General features: G+C 39.5%; 2 protein-coding genes across 2 annotated transcripts in view; both read right to left on the reverse strand.

Moving 5' to 3' along the window:
* elmo3 (engulfment and cell motility 3) overlaps window positions 1–12535 on the reverse strand; it is a 54220-nt gene that overhangs the window by 29903 nt on the left and 11782 nt on the right. The gene's annotated exons all lie outside the window — the stretch shown is intronic.
* On the reverse strand, window positions 863–10384 carry e2f4 (E2F transcription factor 4). Its single transcript, XM_061036707.1, has 11 exons — window positions 10011–10384; window positions 7777–7886; window positions 6319–6480; window positions 5345–5388; window positions 5185–5249; window positions 4905–5093; window positions 4561–4648; window positions 4285–4428; window positions 3867–3914; window positions 3700–3744; window positions 863–2962 (listed from the first exon to the last, which is right to left on the reverse strand). The coding sequence occupies exons 1-11, from the start codon at window positions 10173–10175 to the stop codon at window positions 2847–2849; spliced, it is 1176 nt and encodes a 391-aa protein (XP_060892690.1). The 5' UTR covers window positions 10176–10384; the 3' UTR covers window positions 863–2846.

Raw genomic sequence — 12535 nt, forward strand, 5'->3', positions numbered from 1 at the left:
GTTTTATACAAAAAATATATGAAAACCTTTAGAAACTATTAAATATATATGTATGCAATTCTGAAAGGAAAATTAACTCCCCTACCTTAAAATCAATATTCAAATCATAAAACAACTTAAGGGTTAAAGGAAGAGAATAACAAAAGCGCAAAATACCTTGTCTCATTCTTTTCTAGTCTTCTGACAAAGTGCTTTTACACTGCAGGTCACACCTACACATTCACACACTGATGGTAGAGGCTGCTGTGTAAAGTGTCCATCAGAAGTAACTAATCCCATTCATACACTGCTGACAAAGCAGGGGGGAGCAACTTGGGGTTAAGAGTATTGCCCAAAGACACATCGGACATATATTCTAGGTCGGATTGGTAATGATTCTTCATTGATATTTAGTAGGTTCCCATTATTAAGAGTGCAATGGAGATTTTTGAGAGAAACCAGAGAAATGGTCAAACTTATAGTTAATGTTAGGAAAAACCGGGGGGAGAGGGGTATCTGTTAAGATCTCTCCTCCTCCAAACAACAGGACAGAAATTTGTGTTGTTTATGTGTGAAGCAGTGTCTTAAATGAAGGTAGCTCAAAATGTAAAAACAGTCCGTGCAAACATTAAAGGTGCAAATAAAATAATTTTGAGGTAAGCATGAGTGTCAAACTAGAGGCTGACTCTAAGGACAGCTGCGCAGATGAAAAATGAAAATTTAGTCGAGGAGTCACAGTGTGTTTGACTATAAAATGAAACATTTCCAAATTCAATATAGGATTCACTTACTGTACCACCACATATACTATTTCAGCAAACTCTCAAACACGTGACGTCAACAACGCAACAGGTTTCTAAAAACTGAAACCAGACACAGCTCGAAGAATACCAAAGTGTGTTTATTTTGTGTCATATGATGCGACTACAGTTTAGCAACAGTTATAAAAAAAACAGTCTGTGGGATTATTCAGTCGCACATGCCAACACAAACAGACACCACTCATTCGACCCAGCGGTGTTGAACTCCCCCCGGCTGCTCTGTTGAAGGATTAAGACAAACTCACAACACCGTACAAACACAACGATCGACCACGAGTGGATGAGTAGCAACCAATCGGTTCAGTGATGTAAAGTGCAACAATGAGACAGGATGTTTTCATAAAGCACAAAGTTCGGCGGATAAATTCTTTAAATGATGAAGTGTTGAAGCCCCAAATTAGTCGCAGGTAATAATATATCTATCAGGTATAAAAAATAAATGCTATTCTATACAAGCGCTAGAGAGAGGAATATACACACAGGACATGGATTCATGTAATCCAGGGCGGAACAGGACACAACAAGCACTGCGGGAATATGAATCATGTCGATATTATTCTGTCCGACGAGCGAGAACTCATCCTGACCTGAACCTCACCGCTCGTCTGCAGAGAAATGATTTAATGAGACATTCAAAATTAGAGAGAAAGCCAGAATTTCATTGACCACGAACAGAAAGAGCAGCAGAAAACAAATGTTGAAAAGGAATCTGTGCCAAATATACAAAAAGAAAAAAAACCCAGGAGCATTTATCATGACATGGGGACTATATTCACTGCATCTGTAAATAAATCCACCCCAAATACATACACGTCGTTACATACAAATGAACTGGGTACGATGGTTTTAATAAACATACATAATAATTGAAAATACACAGAAGTCAATCTGGAGAGGGGAAGAAGAAGAAGCGATTCCATCCGACGTACAAAGTTAAATTATATATAAATCACAGGCCATACATAAAAAGGCAAAGTTCAAAAGTCCAGAGGCAAAATGAAACCGAAAGCGAGCTTATTTTTTATTTTACAACCAAACCTCTCAGCGCAGAAGCGCCAAAGCCGAACCAACCAGTGAGAGAACAAAGGCAGGCTTTATGTCGGCCAAAAAGAAAAGACGCTGCTTTATTTTGACAAGCGCCTGAGAAGTGTTTGAGTCGTCAAACGTGACTCCCTCCTCTTCATGTCAGAAGGTTTATTCACTTGAGTAATCCAACAGTAAGCTCCTCTTTCTCTAAGTGGCACACAAAGACCGCTCAGTCACTGAAAGGTTTGATTTAAACTAACTGAAAATGCTCCGTTGATTCAGAACAATCAACAAAGCACTTGATACATAAAGCATGCTCATTTGCGTCTGGTACCTTTGTGTATTTGCAAACATGTTGCCCTGCATGCAGTACAAATGTAGTTCATCTTTACACAATAGTTTGGTGCGCTGGTATTACAAAATATATATTCTCTATGTACATGAGGACAGTGCATATTTAGCCAGCTGTGTTTGGACTCATGTGAGCCACGCATGAGCAGATACTGGGGAGATGGAGGATGTACTTGGTTTGTCTGCAATGACTCTTTACCTGACAGGAGAAAGGGTTTCTGTGTTTTCCTTTGAGATCTGACTCAGCGAGCGTTCAGTACAAAACTCAGTCGCACACTCACACAGACACACACACTCATGTAAAGTATGCCCACACAGTTTCACTCATAGGGAAGCTGATACACAAACATGTTTTATCACTCATAACAATCCAAAAATATAATCATTTGTTATTAATAATTTTCCTGGGAAACAGTAAGTTAAATGTTTTTGTTTTGCGTGTGTTTCTTACAAAGCTGTACATCATCTCGTCGGCCTGAGCTCACTGCGTCAGTGCAGAGGACGTGTCTGAAGCACTCATCAGACGATGTTGGCTTTGCTGCTGCTGCTCCTCCTCCTCCTCCTCCTCTCAGCTTCAGCGTCACTGAGGGGGAACATCTTGGGAGTAACTGAAGGTGGATTAGCATGATGGGGAACTCGGTCTCCCACTTTTGACAACGGTGTCAGGCGTCAGAGGTTGAGAATGGGGACGTCAAAGAGGTCACACAGGCCTTCTGTTTCATCCAGGTTGTAAATGTAGTCGTGGTCGCTGGGTGGAGGTGACAGACGGAGGAGAGGCGAGAACACTGGGGGTGCGACAGAGAGAGAGAGGTTAGACATGCAGGATGTTTAAAACGATCGCGAGTCCAGTTGAGTTCCAATACATCCTAAAGGAGGCGCTGAGATCCAGTATGTACAACGGTCAATGTACTAATAGAATACCATCATGTTTCATCCACAGACTGTAAATATTAATGGATGAAGCCTGAGTGTAGTCACCCATCTGTTCATGAGGGGCGCTTTGGAGTCCCATCGATGGCGGGTTTTAAGCCTCCTGACAAACAGCTACATCGCCCCCTGCCTGTCAATCAGGCCAGCTACACGCCTTATTGTGAATAACTCTTATCCTTCATAAATTCCCAAAAGATTAGTTATTTAAAAAATGACCCCCGTACAGTGTGAGCCAATCGAGACATAAGATAATCAGACCTATTTCCAATGGGGTGTTTATTTGACTTGGTGCTTTTGCAGTCAGCCTCGAGTGGACAATCTACAAATTGCAGAATTTTGCACTTCCTACTACTACTTCAGTCTTTAACACCGGAGGTTTCTGCTGGGTTTCACCAGAAAAAAGTTTATTTCTCTAGCCTACAAGGCAATTTATGCTGTGCTTTTTCCACAGATTGATACGACTTGAAAATACTATTTTAAGAGTGGTGATGGGAATATTGTAAAGCTCTGACACTTATTTAAACTGGTTGAAGAGGAGGAGAATATGTGACCTTTAATTGATTTCATTCGCTGTTTTTTAACACAAACTTACCTTCTGATGACATCAAGTCCTCTAACAGGTCTCCACTCATGATCTCTGTCAGAGGAAGAGAAAAGACACAAGTGAAGTTTTTAAAACGGTCTCTCTGCAGTAGAGTTAAAAACCAAAGCACAAAGAAAGAAGAAGCTTGTTTTGTGACTCTCGAGAGATAAATTTACCTTTTGTTGGATCGAACATGTCTGAGAGCTCTTTGGGAAAGTCCAACACTGAAAAGATAAACAACAGCATCACTTCAGCTTAACAGTCAATATATTTTGAATGATTGAATTTCACTAAGTACACTTTTTTGAAAACGCAATACGAAAAGGATTTCCACAGCAGCTCTTTTCACATCATGTCCTGCCTCCCAAGAGACATGGAATATCTCCTGCTGCCAGGGACACGTGTGAAAAGGGAACTCTGGTAAAGGTCACGGGCAGGCTGTCATGAATTTATTTTGGAAATTGTCAGGAGTGCATGTGTGGTAAAGTAAAATATTATTCATAATGAACCCCACCTCAACATCTCCATCTTTCAAAGCTTTTTGTTCAACAGACAGAGGGAGAGAGAGATTCAAAAGCAACATGTAAGACTCACATTCAGAGGGATCTGATTTAATTGGTTCAAATACTGCAGAGGCAGAAGAGGACACAGATCCGTCCAACGAGGCTGAGGACTGTAGCTGCTGGGTAACTGCGGGGACGTCTGTAGTTGGGGTAAGTGACGTGGTGCTCGTCACTTCTGTAGGGAAAGAATAATGTTAGTTGTTCTTAAATGACAGCACATAAACGATATAGTGCAATTTACAACAGTAAAAGTTATAATACTGAGATGTTTTGATCATGAGGGCAGGTGGTGATTGTCATGTCCTACCTGGCACTGAGGCTGTCTGGTTGGCTGCTGGGACTGACGCTATGGCAGGAACGTGTTTTATAGAACCTGCTGGAGATGCTTTGGGCACCTGAGCAATGCAAAGATGAAGGAAAGAAAAGGGGAAAGTCTTAATGTGCTTGCTGAAAAAAAAAACATTCCTCAATGAAAAGTAGAAGTCTGAGTTTTGATTCTCTTTCTTGGAGGTGATAAAGCAATTGTCTTTCTTGTGATCTTTATTGTTTCAAGAGATAAAAGTATTAAAAGTAGAAACCCAGTCTATTGCAGTGAGCAGATCAAGACACTTCTAGAATCTATGCATAAAGAAAGCTGATATGTGTGTGGACCTGGGGGGCAGCAGCAGGCGGCTGAGAGGTAGGCGTCGGTGCTGGGAGGCTTTGAAGGACATCATCAGGAGGAGGGACGGGTAAAACAACAGGGGAGGCACTGGACGGGTCCTTATTGACAAGCAGAACCTCGATGGGACCAGATGAACTCTTGAGACGGATCTGGTACTTTCTCTGCCCGTTGAGGACCTGGATAGGAAAGATTTTTAACACATCTAAGACATGAGACAATAGGAACACACGTGGTATAAAAACCACATAAACCACACATATGACTTACAGCTTCAGGTACGGGGACCTCGAGTTGTGTGCCAATGGGAGCTCGGATTGCTAGGAGTGTGTCCCCTGAGGAGGAACGACAGGTTGGTGTTGAGAGATGGAAACTTTGTTTAAACCTGAGAGAATTAAATCTTTACATCTAGAGCAGTTGGGATAAATACCTTTGAAAGCTCCACAGAGGTCTTCATGTTTTACATATGCTACAGTACAACAAGTTAAGGATCACAATCAAGAAGAAACATGCCACAACAACTTAATGCTTTACAAAGGACGTGAATTAAAAAATCTCATAACTTTAAGCAAAAGGTTCAATACCACTATTCTAAAAATGAAACTTAACAGCAGCTCCCATTAGACACCTGTTGCCCCAATAACGACATCATCAGGATTATTATGTCATACTCTCTGTAGCTAAAGACAACCTGCGATTATAAATAATTATATTTTGCAGCGCAGAGGCTTTACAGCACTTCCACATACAGCCTGTTCCTTTAAGGAAGATGAATTTGATATTTTAATACCCTGGTAATGATTAGAGACGCACCGATCCACTTTTTTTCCAGTTCCGATCCTGATACTTTTGTTAACATAACTCATAATGTTATTGTTGTTTCTATGTGTGAGGCTACATAAAGCTGTAGTAAACCTGACATTGCTTTGTGCTGGCTTCACATACAAACAGGAAGCAGCAACCATCGTCAGGTTTTCAAATTAAATGTTTTAAACTGAAGTGTCAGAATTGTACATTTGATCACATAGAAGCAGCTGTTCAATCTTGTCTGAATGTCTTCATGGAGACGATTTGTGGTCACTTCTTACAGTTCAGTCTAAACTTGCTCAGCTAGCACAGTCACTTTCCTGACCTGTGACGTTGATCGGCACTGTCAGTCCGATATCAGGTACATAAATTACGTCAATATCAGACCCGATACCGATATTAGATCAGATCGGTCCCATCTCTAGTTGTGATTTAGAACAATTTACCAAAAAAACATCATCACACCATCACTGCTAGTTCTTCTGCATGCCACAAAACAATTAAATTGCACTAATTAACAATCAATGTTGTTAACAAACAGACGATTACTATCTATAAATTCCACATACGTATGACACAATATGCTGTGAAGGATATGGGCTGTTGTTGGAGTCGTCTGTGACATTCTTGATGCTCTGTTGAACCCAGACCTTCTGCTGGTCCAGCTCGTGTTCCCTGAGAGCCAGGTCATCCAGCTCGGCCTTCAGATCAATCAGCTTATCGGCAATCTCTCTGGTGTTACAGCCTGGACCTACACCCCTAAAACACAAAGACAAAAACATAACTATGGAGGTACAGTGGGTAATATCACACTTTCGGACATGTCAGGGAGGGAAAGCACGTTTGTAATGTATGATGAGACGTTTGAATCTATTGAGCTGCTTCAGTTTCAGGCTCCTGGTAGAATCCTTCACACTCACACTCAAACTGTCATACTTACTGAGACACTGTGAAGTCAAAATATCTACTGCAAAAAAACCTCTAAATACAATTAAACGGTTATGACACAGTTCTTTGGATGTGGTTTCTAACACCTGCAAAATGTTGAGCTAGTAATTTGACTTCAAAGGTATTTTTTCACAGCAGAGAGTAAAGACAACAGAATTTAAAACTGATGTTTCTTTACGTCCTCAGGAGGGTTGAGCTGCACCGTTGATGAAGTGAGATTTACAGGTTTATATTTATGCAATTACATTTTCTATCTCTCTATCTCTTTATTAATGCAACAAACCCACAGCAGCACCCTCCACCTGGTCGGAACAAAGGACACATTCATCATGAGCAAGGTTATGTGCACATCACGCAAAGAAGGAATCTAATTTCTATAAATTTGTCTTCACACTTCTATTTAACAGTTACTGCTCTACTGTTATGACTGAGAGTTATAATGAGTGTGTTTAATGACGATATCAGACTTTTAAAAGTTGATACCACGCTAGGAAAAAAATTATATTGATATCCGTTTTGAGCCCTCTTAAAAACAAGTCATAGGCCCCCAATATTTGGCAAAGTGAAGAGCATGTTGGCTCGAACCGTCAAATAAATCCTATAAACAGGAGCTTCTTGGTGTACAGATTTTGTTTTGCTTTCCTTACTTAATCATATGTTTTTGATCCAGCACCCACTGAGGGATGTGCGTGTCTTTTATTGATTTTTCATGTCTTATTTTTTATCATCATAAATTGTAAGATAAATCCTTTGCACAAATACATTAGCAAAATTTCGGTTCTGGAAAGTTGTGAATGTATTTGAGCAATTTAGACAATTTGCAGGAAAGGCAAGTATTTGCAGGACACATATGAAGTACGATTAGTTTCAACATCTCTGCTCTTTTATCACATAAACACAGTCACTTGTGTATTATGATAGTATTGAGGGACCAGGAGAAAACCCCAAAATATGAAGCAAGTGACATGTAATATGATTAGGCAGTTAAAAAAATCAGAATTTACATTTTCCCTTTTTCATGAGAGGAAACTGTAAAGAATCCTTTAAAACAGCCACTTTGGTACTTCGGGGGGGGGGGGGGGAGATAAAGAATAACTTTTGACTTACTTCCACTGGATGCTGTTCTTGGATTTCTTCTCTATAAGTCCAATTCCCTCCAAAACATTAGTGATGTCATAGATTCGTCTTTTCTGCCTCACTGCCAAGGTGTCTGCCGCCTAAAAGACAGGACAAAAAGCAATGAAACTACGATAGAGAGTATTGGTGCCTCTGAGCTAATAACACAGACAAAGACAGCCCGCCATGTCTGTGACAACTGGTTCAATGCCAACACGCACTGTGAGTGAACCAAGATATTTTACCGCCCATCATAGGGTACCAGAGTGTCGGTAGAACTTCCTTCCCGGCCCAGCCTCTTGGTGTTTATCAAATTTATGACAACCATTTGGCTGCTGCTGATAAGAGGCCTGTGAGTGCAACATAGGCCAGCTAAATGACAGCAATCATAAAATATATTGTATCATTACACAGTTCACATAACATCATTTTTTTATAAACTCATGGATTTCCTGGATCAGCTACACTCAATCGCCAAACATTTGAACTAACATCTGGCAAAAGGAGATTAGGCCACAGGGTTATTCCTAATCTATTAAGGACAGATGTTTCTTTGAGGGGAGAGGGAATTATTGCTGGGTGTGAATTGCTTTCATTATTTAAGATGCAGTGTGTTACTGTAGAGAGACAAGTGAAAAATAGAAAATGCATGACTGTCCCGTGCTCTATTACTGTCAATGTGAGTGTCAGCAGGTGTGAAATCACTCTCTTGTCAAGTCATTGAGGTCACTGTGAAAGAGGAACGCGCATCTATTTTACAAAGTAAATGCATGGCTGGTCAAGCTGCCATCTGGTTGAAATAAAGAGGCTTGACATAGTTTTAGAAAGCATCTTCTATGCATGTTTAAATTTGACAAGCACAGGTCAACATGTTAAATATATATGATAAATCCGATCTGCATGCAAGAATCACATTTTCTCAATTTGAATTAAGGGCTTATAAAGAGTTAGCGACACTGGCTGAAAGCTGTGCATAGCTCAATTTGTTCTCAAACTTTATCTTATCAAAGTAAACGTAGGAGTAGAAGTCTTGGGGGCGCTGGTAGCCTAGAGGTTAGTGCGCGGACCCCATGTACGGATGCTTTAGTTCTCCAAGTAGGTGGCCCCGGTTCAAGTCCTACATGTTGCTCCATTCCTAACTCTCTCTCTCCCCCCGATTTCTGACTCTATCCACTGTTCTTATCTCTAAATTAAGGAATACATTCGCCCAAAATAAGCCTTAAAATTAAAAAGAAATAAGATGTAGTAGTAGTTTGGGGGAGTCAGTAGCTCTTCCGTATGGACTTGGGTTGGGGACCAGAGGGTTGCCTCCACCAAAGTATGAAAACACTTCCAGAGTACTACCACTGAGGTCCATTAATGCATGTCCATAGGTCCTGTTTTTAGTTAAACAACAACTGGTTCTTCAAAAGTCAAAGTCAACTTTATTGTCAATTTTGAAATATGCCAGACATACAGTGGAATCGAAATTGCGTTTGTCTCCATCCCACGGTGCAATACAACCAAATAAGGTAAAATAAGATAAACTTAAATAAGGTAAGATAAACTTAAATAAGGTAAAATAAGATAAATAATATTTACAGTAATAAATTCTAAATAGTGCAAAAGGTACAAAACAAAATGGTAAATAAAATTAAATTTAAAGAAAAAGTAAACTTGAAATGTGCAATGTGCAGTAAACTGAGTGTACTTTTGAATATAAAATGTACTTTTCAAGTAACTTAAGAGACCCCTATAGTAACACAGTGGTCTGCAGGCTGGATCATTAGAGAGGATGCAGAACAGATAAACTGTGGGTCACACAGATGTTGTTCAAACATCATAGTTACGGGAAACTATTGGAGACTAATTGAGTTGTCGTCAAGGAACAAAGACTATCAATCAGGAATAATTGTTCATGTGTGAAGATGCAGAAGAAGCGTTTTAGCTCTGAAGGGAACGACAAAAGCTTGACCCACTTTCATTAACTTGGGGAGTCTGCAGGGGGGTCTGCAGAGTCTGAAAAGTTGACTAGTGTTCCCAAAGATCAGTTTGTATCCTCAAGTTGTCCTATTTTAACATTTAACAATAACATGACACGATCTTAAAGTGAAAGAGCTCATCAAAGAGGTAGCACTCATTCAGATTAGCCTGTCACTCGGCTAAGCTAGGCTAACAGGCTAGCTAAAATGCATGTAACCTAACGACATGTGCTAGCTAACAACAAAGACTGGCTGCCTGCTCACCGCTTTCAGATCCAGCACTCCGTCCTTCGCCTCCTGTAATAGAGTCACAAACTTGGTTGTGAGCAGTCCCAGACTCTTCTCGTGTCTGCTGGGAGTCTGTGGCTGCAGAGCGTCCCCCATAGCTCCCAGTTCGCCTCTGTTACTGGCCGTCTCCACCTCCATCATCACCGCTCGGGACACCAGCTCCGTACTCCCCCAGGAAAACACGCTGCACCGCCGCAGACAGAGAAACAGGAGACCGGGGAAGCGTGGGGCTGTACGCAGCTGTAAAAAAAATGACCCGGTTTGTACACAATTATATCTGAAAGTCGAGCTGCACCGAGCTGCCGGAGATCATTCACTGAGCACTCGGCTGGAGAGAGCCGTTGGCCACGCTAGGTGTGACGTCACGGGACGGTTGAAATGTTAGGGACCGTCTACAAATATTCACACGGATTTGAAAGAGTGGGACCAAAAAAATGCTGTTTAAAAAAATACAAAACCAATTAAAAATGTAATCAATGAATGTATGCTAAAGGAGGGCATCGTTAATCATCAGTGTTTTTTTTATTTAAAATTTTAAGCTGCATTATTCGGCATTATGTGGTGCGTCTACTTGTACACGTTCCCTTAATTAATCAAACTTGAAGAAAATGTGTACACATCCATACCATATTATAGACCAGTGGTTCCCAAAGTGGGGGTAGGGACCCCCAGGGGGGTCGCCAGCCACCAAGAGGGGGGTCGCGAGATGCCTTCCGTAAAAAATAAAAAAACATTTAAACATTTAAGTATATATTTTTACCCATTTTTGTAAATATACAAAAAGTAGTCTAATGTCATATAAGACATAGTATCATTAAGTGAAATGAATGTGTACATTTTTATTGTTTTTAGGCTGTTTTATTATTTTGTGTTCCCAGTTTTGGGATAGGTTTATTAGTGTGTGCGTGGCTGTCGCTATGTTGTATACCTAACGAACCACCTTAAAGAACAGTGGGGGGTCCCCAGTTTCTGTCACCCTTTTTTGGGGGGTCACGACCTGAAAAGTTTGGGAACCCCTGTTATAGACTATACATATTATTATTTACTAGGGCTGAAAATCTTCTGGTGTATCACAAATCGATTGCAATTCTTGGGGTAAGGATTCGATTCAGAATCGATTTTCGATTCAAAACGATTCTGGATTCATTGATCCATGGATTCAAAGTCTATTTATGAATAATTAGCCTGCACACTTCAGGATCTACTCCAGTCATCTGTGAGACTGGCTGAATTTCTTGTTGCTCTATTTGGCATTCTACTGAATTAAAGAGCGAGCCTTAGCACTTAGCAGGGAGTGACTGATTAGCCCAAAAAAAAAAAAATAATAATAATAAAAAAATAAGTAAATATGAATTTCCCACCTCTGTTATTTACAGTCTATTATTTGTGATTATTTAGATCCCCATTAGCCTTGGCCCATGAAGGCAGCTATTCTTCCTGGGGTCCACAAAATTATCATTACCATCCCAACTCACCCACTCACAACCCAAAGAAACAGCTAAATTCAATATTAACCTAAATATGCATTAAACAAGACAAAGCAATGAATGATACATGATAGCCTACATCAACTATCACACACTTCTGCACGCACTGTGAGTATTTCTGTTCAGAAAAACAGAATATACTCTTGGGAACACGTCCCAAAGGTGTTTTGGATTCCAAAAATAACATCACTGAAGCAAATAACAAGAAGCAGTGGGAAACAGTGGACTACTTAAGTTAAACAAGTAGTTACAAACAGTAGACGTATTTTGGAAAAGGTTGAAAAGTTGTTTGAATAAAAGATGTGTTTCTTTCAAATCTCGTACAGCCAGGATGTTGACTGACATGGGGTTATGTAAATCTGAAAGGAAATGTTAGAGGAACCATGTTTTGTAAGGAGGCCTTAGCCTAATTAAGATTGTAAAATTGTAAGCGTAATTGCAATAGAAGACCTACCTTAAATATCAGCCTAAGCTTGAGCTTTATAGTTATTATAATTATTATTTTTCAATGGTACATGAATGCATGGATACATCTGTACATATGAATATAGCCTAAGTACAATGATCAGTATTTCTATGGGTAATTACTTGTTTACAGTATGCATGTGCCATTTATTTAGGCTACTTATTTATTTCTTTACTTGTTTATTTTGTACGAGTGAAGGATTAAAAGTAAAAACAAATGTATTAGGACAGTTAGAAAAAAAACAGGACATATATTTAGCCTATGCACCAACCATATTAACTGACATAATAAAGTATAAATAAATTAAAAGAACGCACTGTGAGGAATATGCTGTAGAAATATGCAAATAAAAGCCAATTTAAAAGCTCTAAGTTTCAGTAAGTTTCAGTAAATTGTAATGCTTCATTATTATCATTACTAACATTGTATTATTATTATTATTATTATTATTATTATTATTATTTAGCATCAATATATATATACATATATACTGTACATTCTATATATTTTATTATATTATTATATTAGTCTATATTATATAACATTTC

The sequence above is a fragment of the Labrus mixtus genome, chromosome 4 (genome assembly GCF_963584025.1).
Source record: "Labrus mixtus chromosome 4, fLabMix1.1, whole genome shotgun sequence".
Classification (NCBI taxonomy): domain Eukaryota; kingdom Metazoa; phylum Chordata; class Actinopteri; order Labriformes; family Labridae; genus Labrus; species Labrus mixtus.